The 13,021-nt window shown below is 38.9% G+C and overlaps 2 protein-coding genes across 3 annotated transcripts in view; one reads left to right on the forward strand and one right to left on the reverse strand.

The window, feature by feature from the left end:
• Nucleotides 1–7,554, forward strand: part of shroom4 (shroom family member 4) — an 89,744-nt gene extending 82,190 nt beyond the window's left edge. For both annotated transcript variants that reach the window (XM_056461322.1, XM_056461323.1), the window contains 3 exons: nt 2,196–2,337; nt 2,493–2,765; nt 5,959–7,554. In XM_056461322.1, coding sequence (XP_056317297.1) covers nt 2,196–2,337; nt 2,493–2,765; nt 5,959–6,240 — 697 coding nt within the window. In that variant the 3' untranslated portion in view covers nt 6,241–7,554. The remainder of the gene's footprint in view (nt 1–2,195; nt 2,338–2,492; nt 2,766–5,958) is intronic.
• Nucleotides 7,555–10,245: 2,691 nt separating this feature from the next.
• otub1b (OTU deubiquitinase, ubiquitin aldehyde binding 1b) overlaps nt 10,246–13,021 on the reverse strand; it is a 13,422-nt gene continuing 10,646 nt past the window's right edge. Inside the window, exon 7 of the mRNA XM_056462710.1 lies at nt 10,246–10,389. Coding sequence (XP_056318685.1) covers nt 10,246–10,389 — 144 coding nt within the window. The remainder of the gene's footprint in view (nt 10,390–13,021) is intronic.

The following is a 13,021-nucleotide window of genomic DNA, read 5'->3' on the forward strand; positions in this document are numbered from 1 at the left end:
AATATAACAAACACAAACCTTTATGTAATAAATAAATTAAAGTAATCTGAATTGCCATTCAGAATCTATTTGGTGAAAATCAGCACAAAAAAACTGCTGTTATAGATGACCATCAATTTTTTACATTTTATACAAAACAAAAGCATAGCAGCTGCTCAAAGATGAAATCGATGAGCAATTTTCATACTAACCACAAATTAAATGTGGTACGTCAACAACTTATGGAAAGTAAGCCGTGTTTATTTAAAGTGCAAAATCTGCTGTTGTATAACGGCTTCAAATATATTAAAACAATTAAAAAAATAAATCACATCATTTTTCTGAGCAATACAACACCATACATTTAAATAGCGTGTTCTGAAATATAACAGAAAAGTGTCACTAAACTAATCAATTTTGTTATACAGATAACAAATGTGTGCTTATTTGAAACAACAAACATAGTAGTATTAGTAACGTTAATTGTCTCTCGCTTTCTCTCTCGTGCACACACTCGGTCTACCTCGCGCGCATTCAGTCTCTTGTTTGCGAACACACTTGGCCTCTCTTGCGCGCACCCAGTCTCTCTCGTGCACACGCTTGACGTACCTCGCGCACATTCAGTCTCTGCTTTCGTTTGACTTTTGCCTTCTGGCGCCTCAATCACAAAGTGTCTTCTTTTACGGTGGTTGGTTGGCAACCACCAATCCCACCATGCGTCGCCGCTGTAAACAGGAAGATGTGGGCAAGACTGCAGCCAAAATTAATTAAATTACCAAGTAACGGACAAACGCATCATATTGTAACGGTAACGGAGTTACTATATTTAAAAAGTAATTACTAGTAACATTACTAGTAAAGCGTTATTGCCCAACACTAGTAATGATCATACTAAAATAAAGTAGTAGATATTTTTCTGAGCTAGAAGGTGCAAACATTTAGACATTAAAACACCATGAATGACTGAACCTTTGATTTCAGATTCTTATTGGCTTTTATTCAGATTCGTATTGCATTTTTTTTTCTCTTGTCAATGGCACTAGTATTTCTCTTCAGCTCTAAGTTGACCTAACAGCACCTACTGGAGAGGTAGGGATAAGGATAGTAAAGGCCCCCTCTGATTGATCAAAGTTGGATAAACAACCCATGAATGCAACACACAAACTGGCTGACCACAGCAATGCAGTTTTTGTCAGTTGTTCATTACAGCACTCATCTTGATGTTCTCTTTTTTCCTTGCGTACAGTTGAAGACAAAGTTATTAGCCTTCCTTTAAAATTTGTATTCTTTTTCAAATATTTCTCACGTGCTGTTTAACCCTTTGACTGCCTGCTCTACCAAACGGTTGACCTTGTTTTTTCTGTTTTAAATAATGACTGTTAAAGTCATTTAAAGAATGACTGTTTTAAGTAATGGTTTACACACACAGCATTGTTGGTTTTCAAAAAAAATCAAGTAAACATCCTGTTTCACAACTACACTTGATCTATTAATGGCATACTTCAAAAACTAAAGATGATTTAGTATTCAAAAATGTTTTATTTTAATTATATTGTTTTTGATAAATTGATCAAAGACCAGATTTTAGATTTTTCATAGTATATGTATTAATTCTGGTACTTTTACCATAAACTTCCATATCTACCATTTGATAGAGGTTGATATTTTAGAAATTATGGGATGTGTTGAAAAAATCTGCATTGAGTGTGTTAACTAGCAACATGAGGAGTTAAGAAATGCAATCCAAAAAATTTTATTTAACACATTTTAAAGCATAATAACCGTAATTAACAATGTATTAAGTCTTTGCCATGATGGCTGTTGCTAGTATTTAGCTTAAAGTGCAGTTTAAAAGCTTAACTAGGCAAGTTATTAGCACTAATTAGTCATTGGGCGGCAGTGCTTTGTTCTGTAACAAATAAAAAAATAAAAGGAACAAGAGTTTCCCCAGAAGAAAAACATTGGAAAAAAAGGATTTTTAAAAAAAGTTTACTCTGTTAAACAGCACTTGGGAACTATTTAAAAAAAATTGCAGTTTCAAAGGTGGGCTAATAATTTTGTCTTCAAGTGTATGCATCTTGTTGTTGTTGTTGTTTTTTTTCATTTGGCTTCAATCTCATTCTCCTGCACAATATACAACAGTAAATTAAGATATTTTTAAGTGCCATAAAAGGTCATGTCCAGTGTTCCGTTTTTAAAAAAAAATTCTTTCCTAGAGCCTCCAGACTGAATACATCTACAACGCCTCAAGTATCACGATCGACCTGTTATGACATGTCAACGGACAACCCACTACTTCTTGCCAAGTTCAGAGAGATCTCAGAGAGGAAAGAGGAGGATGAGGAGCTCAATTATAAGGTGAAAGACGCATTGTATGATTCACTTATTACATTCTTTGTGAATATGCTGAGGGATCCAGGTTCATTCTATTTTCACTATTGGGATTTCCTACTTAATAAAGTGTTTATTTCTACCAAACAAAACTCAATTTTTTATTTATTGTTGATGTGCAGAAGCAGCTAATGGAGAGTTTGCGTAAAAAGCTAACTGTGCTGCGTGAGGCACAGAGGGGTCTGCAGGAGGACATTCGGGCCAACGCTCAGCTGGGAGAGGAGGTGGAGAGTCTGGTGCTGGCCATCTGCAAGCCCAACGAGGTGGACAAGTATCGGATGTTCATCGGTGACCTAGACAAGGTGACCAGTCTGCTGCTGTCGCTTTCCGGAAGGCTAATCCGAGTGGAAAGTGCCCTGGACTGTGTGGACCCAGAAACTGGACACCAGGAGAGGGTAAGGAGAGAGATATCCTTACTAATGATATACTATATTGTCGCTCAGGCAATACATAGTAACTCAAACTCTGGACAATTAATTAGGTACAATTTACCAGTACAGAGACCTCTTTACTTCAGAACTTAATTCTTCATGGGAAAGATTCAAGAAGGTGCCAAAAACATTCCAAAAGATTTTGGTCACTACTGCATTGATAACTTCACACAGTTGCTGCAGATTTGTCACTAATCTGCTCCTGAATTGAGTTCTGGTTGTTGTGAAGGACATGTGCTCACAGCTAAGCACTTCTCGTGAAATTCACTTCACGATAGATGCAGATTCACATCATGGAAGGGCCATCAGTCTGCTTGGTGACTCCAGTTCTGTTGCTAATGGCTAACATGGATTTTCTCAAGAGATTAGTTGTGCTTCATCTGCTTTAGGGAGGCTGAAAAACAGCGTAGATTCGTTCGGTGCCATATGGATCTATTAGATCCTTCCGAGATGCACCCAGCTCTGAGTTCATCAAGTTATCCAGAAGCTGCTCTTGGATGATGGCCACTTTTAGTCGTACTTCCAACTGAGCTGGTCCCAGTTTGATGATCTGTTATCCCATGCCTGCAGGAGGATTTTCCCTTGGGACACCAACAACAGGCACTACGTCATAATCACGCTCATACTAGAGCAAGCTCCAGCATGCGAATGTCTACTAAAGTTTAATTTTCCAACTCAAGCAGTTCTTATGTTAAGCATGTCAAATGCTTAATTTGCGCTGCCTCATTTGCGCAAAATCACTCGTGCTTGATGCTTCATCAATGTCTAGTGTAAACGTACCATTAGTGTTAATTGCACAACAAGTTGCTGTATAGATGCAATTTAAAAGTTGCAGCATGTTTCAAATATTAAAAACTTTACATATATTCCAGAAAAATGTAGCAAATCTCAACCTTAGTGTTTATATTGTCAAAAGAATGAAAATGTTTATTATTAGTTCCCAACTCGAAACACAAAGTTTTATGTACGACCAACTTCAGGTGGATCAAAACTTTTAATCAGAGTTGTCTAAATCTATTGAACAACACCTTTTCTTGTCTAAGATTAAATTTGGAAAAACTTTTTTGATCCACTTGTTGACTACTGTACCCAAGTGTAATAGCGTAGGGCAGTTACAATAGAACAAATCTATGATGATGTCAACAAACATCACATGCGTCAGTTTCCACACACACGAAGATGTAGAATGCTGGGGGAAAAAACTGCCATTGGCACCCTTCTCACAGAACGCGTTTCCAATGCTCTACTTTTCTATTGTTTTAAATGTTAACTCAAGCTTGACGGTTAAGGCTAATTTATACTTCTGTGTGCTGTTTGTGTTGCTCTGCAATAATACTTCCGAACTGCTAGCTGGCAGAGAGGTTTTTATGCTCCTCTGTGTCGAGTTGAGGGTGTTTTTTTTTCCTGAACGCTACCTTAATGTAGAAGTAGCTAAAACTCGCTCATTCAATAGCAGGAACCAGTGAACGTGCAACAACTTTAAGGTAAACACAAAACAACAGTTTCCACCTGAAGCTCCTTCATGGGACTCTCAGCACCGCCCACGCTCGTCACCACTACCAAGCCAACCAATCACAGAGCTTGCGCTTGGCGTCATTGTGATGTGTAGTTAGATTTTTCGAGAGGTGCGCATCATCGTTGACGTCAGCAGAAGTATAAATCAGGCTTTACGCTCGCACGCATCTTGTGTTTTTTGAAGTGTGTGCACGAGCACCATTTTTTTTAGATGCTCTGTCAAGTTAAACGAACTTCAATTTTCACACACAGCACAGCTGATCACTGTCAGTTCTACAGCAGTTGACCAATCACAAGATCTCAGAGGTGGGGTTTTGTTGCAAGTTTGTTTACAGGCGCTCAGTGGCTATGTCCGGATATCTTTGTGCTTTATGCTGTGCTTTTTTCAAACTATTATGAACTTTAGTGTGTCGCTTTTTTAGAAGCAAAGACGAGTTCAGTGTGAGTGAGCCCACTGACTTTTATTGTATCTTTTGTTAGAAGTCAATAGCTGTTTTTTTTCTGTCATTCTTCAAAATATCTTATATTTTGTTCAGCTGAAGAAAGACATTTATAAAAGTTTAGAGCCATTAGAGTGTGAGTAAATTTTCAGTTTGGGGTGAACTTTCCCAACAACATTCTGCCACAGCCATATCACCCTACAGCCCAAGACCGGTAACTCACTGAAGCTAAGCAGGACTAAGCCTGGTCAGTACCTGGATGGGAGACCACATGGGAAAACTAGGTTGCTGTTGGAAGTGGTGATAGTGAGGCCAGCAGAGGGCGCTCAACCTGTGGTCTGTGTGGGACCTAATGCCCCAGTATAGTGAAGGGGACTCTATACTGCTCAGTGAACATTATCTTTCAGATGAGACATCAAACCGAGGTCCCGACTCTCTGTGGTCATTAAAATCCCATGGCACTTCTCGCAAAGAGTTGGGGTATAGATTCTGACTTAATGATAACTTTGGGGGAAAAAATCAGGGTTTTACGATATTGATTACTGCTCTAACATACTGTATGTTCTTTTGAAATGTCTGGGTAATATCAAAAACTTTTTCCCCTTCAAAAAAAATATAGCTGATTTTGAGAAACTTTGAAAATAGTTTGGAGCAGTAAACATGCAGGCTGAATAACTCAAATAAATCATTGACTTCTGATGTCTTTATTAGGATCCAAAACACAGATTTTATTACAATTTTAAACAGCATCTTGGATATCTTTTCTACTGGAGATACCGTTGTCCTAAAAAACAAAACAAAATAAAACCTTACATATACCGTAGAAAAGGTATAGCAGAGAATTGTGGCGGTTTTAAAACTTTGACCGCGGTATACCTTAAAAATGGTTATCATGCATAAACCCTGGTGTCCTGACTAAATTTCCACCACCGGCCCTTACCATCATGGCTTCCCAATCATCCCCATTCACAGAATTGGCTGTATCACTGTCTCTGCACTCCACCTATAGCTGGTGTGTGGCGAGCGCACTGGCGCCGTTGTCTTGTGGCTGCTGTCGCATCATCCAAGTGGATGCTGCACACTGGTGGCGGTGTGGAGAGACCCCCCCCCCCATGATCGTGAAGCGCTTTAAGTGACAATAAATGCACTATATAAATACACATTACATTACATTAACAAAATTTTTCTTTCTGATGTTCCAGCTGCAGCTCCTGGAGAAGAAGAAGCAGCTGTTGGTTCAGATGGGAGAGGCACAGGAGCTGAAGGAGCATGTGGACCGGCGCGAGCAGGCTGTCTGCAGAGTGCTGGGATGCTGCCTGACCCCAGAACAGATGCGGGACTACGGTCACTTTGTGAAGATGAAGGCAGCGCTACTGGTAGAGCAGAGGCAACTGGATGACAAGATCCGGCTCGGCGAGGAGCAGCTCAGGGGACTTCGAGAGAGCCTCGGCCTAGGTTTTGGAATGGGGTATGGCCATTACTGAGGAGTGCTTTAAATAATACATGAGTGGGACCAAAAGGATTTTGTACTGCAGTATGCTTCCAAGAATGGACATGACAATGACACAACAGTTGAACGCAGAAAAGCACTGCAGGTGTTCAGTTTCAAAACACTACATCCCTACTTGAAGTTGTTTGTTCGTTCTTCAGCCGCACTTGTATCCATTCATTTTGTCGCGCTTGCTCGATTAACCTCAGTCACCGCCAAAGAACGCATGTGTGCGTATACTTCTCGTTAAATACAGCAGGGGGAGTGTCCATGCACTGCTATTTATTTATTTATGTGTGTGTGTATATATTCATGCATACAATATGTAATTCTCTCTGTCAGTACACTTCAGAATCCTGCATATTGCTTTAACGGTCATTTACATTCTTATGCTGCATGCATCCTATTGGCATTTTTCTTGCATTTGATGTGTTTAATTTTCTGAGAGATGTGGATGTACATAATAAACGTGTACATAGAGGATGCTACAGTGCACCTTTTAGTCGCAGAAGTTTCATTCTGTCGTAACTGGAACTTTTTTGAAAGAAGCATTGCATCAAGAGGTGCCTATTTTTGTGAGACATCACAATCAGTGTGCCTTACAGTACTTGCTACACTCTTCTGGGATGAATATTATTGCCAAAGATAACATTTATGTCCATCCAAGTAAGAATATAAATGTTTCTGTGCCTGTCTTGGGAAGTGGCCTGCATAAATGTCTTAAGGAAGACCAGCCTTGCCTTAACCAAAGCTCTTATATAGACGTGTGCTTTGAATAAGTTTATACTTAAAAGAGATGCACTGTTTAACTTTGTGTATCATATCACGAGCTAACATGGCAACTTTTGAGGCAATTGCTACTAGATTTCTTTTCCTTTGTGAGAAAGTGGACGTTTCTCTTGAGGTAAGGAGAATGCTGCTTCAGTGACCATTTACTGCCTTAAAAGGTTTTTTTCCGTTTTGCTAAAACAAATTGAGTTGATTGATGATGATGATGATGGAGAAACTAGATTTGTATTTGAAGGGTTTGCTGTATAGAAAGGAATGAATGTATGTATTTGGTTTAAGATCGAGAAGGCTTATGTGCCTTTGTGCTTATTTTTGCCCTTTTAAATTTGGCTTCACTTTGTATAAACGTTATAGTTTGTATACTATAAGCGGATCTTGTTCATTTGTTGTATCATACATTGTAAACATCTTAGTTTTGGAGATGAGAGGATTGGAAATATTTGGTCTCCAAAATTGTCCTAATTTTGTGATCGAAAGGAGTCATTGTAAAACGTACAAATAAAAAAAAAACAATATCTTATCAAGTTTGCTTCTTTTACATTCACTTATTTGTGTTTTAAAAATACAATATGACAGTGTTTTAACCTAAAAATCTTAACTAACGTTTGAACGACAAACATTCAATGTTTAAAATGTGAATTAAGTTAGTTTGTCTGTGAATTGGTTTGTCTTAATGTAATTAATAATGGGGTATTTGCACACAGACTTTTAATTTCTGTCAGCCAGCTCCAGGGCTTCTGGTGAATTGTCATTCCATACAAAATCGCTGCCTTGAAGATCTGATTTCTTTAAAAAAAAAAAAAACAGCGATCTTCACTGGCTGGCTACGATATACAGTGGGTATCAGACCAAACAAAAAGCACTGTATTAAATTATATTTTTCCAAGCCATGTCTTTAATACATGAAAATGAATTTTATCCCAGTATTTTCAATGGAATTTCTGCGTCTGCAAAGTCTTTCGTCTCTTTTTAGGCTTTAAGAACCAAATAGATGCTGAAGTCTATTTAACTGATTATATATTTGAATTAAATTACAACATCGATGTAAAAGGTACTTTATGAAATTAAAAATAGTCACATAAACCTTTCACCGGAATTTCATCATTGGCTGAAAACATAGATATATACACTAGATATGGCACACAGACCCTGAGCATGCGTCATTAGTGCCGCCACATTTTTACAGTGCTCTCAGGACTAGTCATTCAGCCGCACTAGTCAAGACCAATGTGAAGACGATGGACTTTAGTGCTATGTACGGGTGTAGTAATGAGAAAACAAAGCATAAAGACAGAACATTTCATAGCTAATATTTAGTTTTTTATGTTTTGTATGTTACGAACTTTTGTTCTTAAAGTATTGATACGTTCTCTTACTGCACTTACCATAAGGTAAAGCAGCACCAGCTCTCATTAAATACTAGATATATGCTAGTTTTGTTGAATAAAATAAGCAAATAATGTAAATGAAGGATTGTACATTTCCATGCACACAAGCACATGCTCTTTGTCGGCAGTGCCCACGCGATTATCCATCTATGTAGGAAAGTGATGTAAAATGATAATTTCGTAATTTAAAATAATATTTGCTACTGACCACCGGGAAAACTCTTGATCATACAGTAGGTATATATGTGTGTATGTGTATATATCTCTGGCTCTGAATGGCCAGTCCTCCACTGCACCTTGGTCCCACATTCATTTCAAATGAGCGCTATTCTGTACTAAAATGGCGGCTCTATGACTCATTCCTTTTATCTAGTGTAAATATCTGTGTTGATTGCTGCACACGTAGGCCATTACCGTGTGTTGATTGGACAAAAGAAGTGCACGCGCTAGTTGGCGGGAAACGTAAACGTATAAACAGGACTCGCGCACGCGCATTCAGTGAAGAATTTCATTCTGAAGTTGTCGGTGTTGTCCTTCATCATGTTTGGCTTTGTACGAGCGCTCAAAAGCACGAGATTTACAACTGGACAACATGTTTTTCCCTTTAGCCACCGTTTCTACATTAACGCTAAATCAGCTAAAAGCAACGTCGGCGTTGTGGTAAGTGAAGTTTAGCTTACCGAGTGAATGGAGAACTCAGAGTAATCGGTACATGATTTTCACCTGTTCAATACGTCTCAAACGAGTTACATTTTTGCTGATTTATTAAACACTTCAATAGTGTGCAGCTATGATTCGACATTTACAACCTGATTTGCTTTTAACCACCAATCTACACACATTTTGAGTTGTTTTCTCAGTCTCCATTGTTTAAAGCGGTATTCCTCCAGTATGTTTAGTAAACTTGCTGATTTCAATGAGTTGCTTTTAATTGTTCCCATTCACTCTAGTTCATATTCAACTGATTCATTTTAAAGATTCGATCTAAACAGTTCATGACATCCTTGTTAGTGCATATGCACAGATTTATCAGATCTACTGTGCCAATGTCAGTTTACCTCAGCACATTATTATACACTAATGCTCAACCATACACGTTTATTCCCACTTTTAGGAGAGCGTGTTTGTGATGACCTTCATCTCTGTTGCTGTTCTTGGACCGGCAGCATGGTTGCTGTCCAAATCGTCTGACACCCACAAAAAACAGCAGTGAGGAAGAATGAAGATGCTTTCAGCCAGAAGATCAGACATCTTTGTGTTCTAGCAGTTTCAGTTGTACACTAATCTAACATCAATGTGTGTCAATGTAAAATATGCCAAGTTGCATTCAAATATGTTGCCATTTAAGATCAAATATAACCTGTTCAATTCACCATCAGTTTTGTTTTATTAATTGATTCTCATCTTAACTGTAGAAGTCTGCCTGTCAATGACCATTTTTGTAACCACAAACTCACTTCAGCCAGTAGAGGTGTAAATCCCTTTAATAAAACTCATGAAAGGCAGTGTAACAAAGGAAAAACACTAAAAGCAAGTTAACATTTACAACCACAAAACCAAAGAAACTACTGTACAACCCTAATGCTGCCATTTAATGCAGTGTCAATTGTTCTGAGATCAATATCTTTAAATTGTCTGTAATGAAAACAAATCATTCATTTTGTAATTGAGGAAAAACTGGATTGAATTTTTTTATTGTGATTAATCAAAGCCTGGCAAACATGTATGTATGCATACATATGACAACTTGGCTGTGAGAAACTGATGGTTTTGTCACAAGGAACCACCAGAGATATACCAGTATATGCCTGTATAGATATCACTTATACAGGATGTTCATAGTGGCCTGGCGGCCTAGAGGCCAGGAAGATGCGTGGCACACTTTCCTTCCGAAAGATATGATTGTTCCACCGTTGTCCACCCCTCTCCTCTACCATGTATTCCACTAATACGGGCACGTTCAGTGCCTGTGCTAAGGCAATGATATGAATGTGGTCACTTTCTTTTGCACCGGGGTGTTCCATCCTCCTAAAAAAAAAAAAAAAACGTTGGGTTAAGGCATAATTAGATTTTCTTTTCATTTTATTTCTGCTAAACGTAACAGACAGACACAGCTCAAGAAATGCAAGTTCATAGCTTCAATTCCAAGGCAATGAATTAAGTGTACATTTACATGCCTTTATTTCAAAACAAACTGTTGAAAATGAGGTTCTGTGTAAGTTGTAAAACTATTTCGATATCATTATGCCAAATATTAGTAAATTGTTGTCTGTGACACCCTTTGTTGCTTTGGATTAATATATGCCAAATCCAATGTAATTTTCTATTTTGTAAATTCAAATAATATTCAGACAAAGTCCTATAAGCTTATTTCACAGGGCCACCATTTTAAAGTACGAAATGCAAAGCTGTGGTGGGACGAAACCCGGAAGTATAGGATCAGTATGGTAAACATTGCAACAACATGCTGTGGACTACAAACCTCCAGCTGTTGCCTGATTTCAAAATGCAGATATGGTGAAACACCACTTTAATTTAATTCAATTAAGTTTAAACAATTAAAAGCATATTAGGCATCAAACGAAATCACAATCTCTTTCAGACTATATTAGACTTGCCATGATACTGAATTTCAGTACTGAAATTTTAAAAACGTCATTTCCCACTAATATTTAAGCACTGCTGTGTGCGTTCTTAAACAGCTGATTTGCCATAGTATTGACCAGGTGCTGAACAATAATGACTGTGATTGGCCTTGAAGGTCATCAGTTCACCACTCTTCACTGAGTGCAAACACAGAAACTGGTGTTTTTAAAGCTGCGAAGATCAGTCGATTCATCAAGTGGATCGCTCGTCTGTGTGCTCGGTAAACATCAGTGAAGTGCGGTGAACTGATGACCCTTCACGGCCCATCACAGCCATTTCTGTTGAGCATGTTGAACACAATGGCAAATCAGCAGCGTTTAAGAACGCCATTAACAGGGCCTTAAATGTTACCGGGATATGACGTTTTTAAAATTTCAGTACTGAATTCAGTATCTGGCAAGTCTAATATAGTGAAAGAATCACATCATTAACATGAGTTGATAAATCGTCACCTTGGAATTTAAGGTTCTATCTGACATTGTCAAAATTGAGTTGTTGACATATTCTTATCAAATATAACATTTACATTATGGGATGTTTTTTTTGATATGTTTTTTACATTAAGACTTTTTATTTTAAAAACAAATGCTACACACACACTGTTGCTATGGAATGCAAAAATTTGAAGCTCAATATCTCAGTATCATTTAGAACGCATATAGAACCTTATAATTCCAAGGTGACGAAATGGCATCTAAAACGTATGTTAGGGAAAGATAACATTAGCTAACTAGTGTCATTTCCCTTAACTTGAGGCTGAAAATGAGGTCTGATATCGCTTTTTATTTTCACTATTCATTCAGAACGGACCTTCAGGTCACTCGGAAGGCGTGAAAGTATCAATTTGTGTCACTTTCTCTTTGCTGATAAGATATTCAGCCAGGTACACAATAGCCGCGTTTCCACTATCGCGCCTAAAGCGAGCGAGCCAAGGCCAGTCGCGTTTCCACTATCACTTCCGGGGCGTAATCGGGCCAAAGCGGGGCTTCCTTGGGGCCAGCGTCCGGCCTTTTTCGGCCCGCCGAATACCTTGGGCCAAGGGGGCCAACTGGGGCTTTGGGGCGGGGTTACGTACAAAGGCGGAGTTTTCCTGTCAGGTAAAGAGGAGACAAGATGCTTTCTTCCCTTACATTTGTTTTGCTATCGTCGTTCTCGTCGCTCGGCTGCTCTTTTGCGCCTTGCAGCCAAAATCTGTGTTCGAAGTAAATGCCGCCGAACTCGAATGTCCTTATCCAGGGATCGCTGTCTGGCCTTACACCAACAGACCACAAACAGTAAAAAACCAATCGCTTCGGTGTTCTCCATCTTCCAGCTCTCGTAGTGATGCCAGGTTGTGTTTGTGGTTATAATTTGAGTTTTTTGTTCCCGCTGAAGTGGGCGGGTTGTGTGACGTTTGATTCGGGGGACGTTCTGGGGGCGGTGTTTGCGTGACGCGCGCGCAACTAGCCCGACAGTGGAAACGCGACATGATTTCGGCCTCATTTCTCAACCTCCCGGGCTATTGGCCCGGCCTGGCCCGATTAAAGCCCTGGCTCGCACTGGCCCGATAGTGGAAATGTGGCTATTGTTCCTGTGTGACTCAGGCGATACTTCCGTTTCCTTCTCAACGCAGCCTCGATTTTGCTGTTTAAAATGGCGCCCGCGTGAAATGAGTCTATTGGGCTTGTTTACATCCGGTCACTTCATGCGTTTTTTTCTGATCTGATATATAAAAACGGGTCCATTTACATTTGACCACATAAATGCGTACTCGCTAAACGGATAGGATTCCAATCTATAAATGCTGCACTATGTGCGCTACAATTATCTAGGTTACATCTACTAAAGCATCAGATACACTGCATTGCATTTAATCCAATTTATTATTTACAGAAATGTAAGCGATACATCTTATTTAAATCTCATTTTGCATCATTACAATTGCACCAGGCAGCCTCAGTGATTACTTTCACT

This window comes from Danio aesculapii, chromosome 7 (genome assembly GCF_903798145.1).
Source record: "Danio aesculapii chromosome 7, fDanAes4.1, whole genome shotgun sequence".
NCBI lineage: Eukaryota > Metazoa > Chordata > Actinopteri > Cypriniformes > Danionidae > Danio > Danio aesculapii.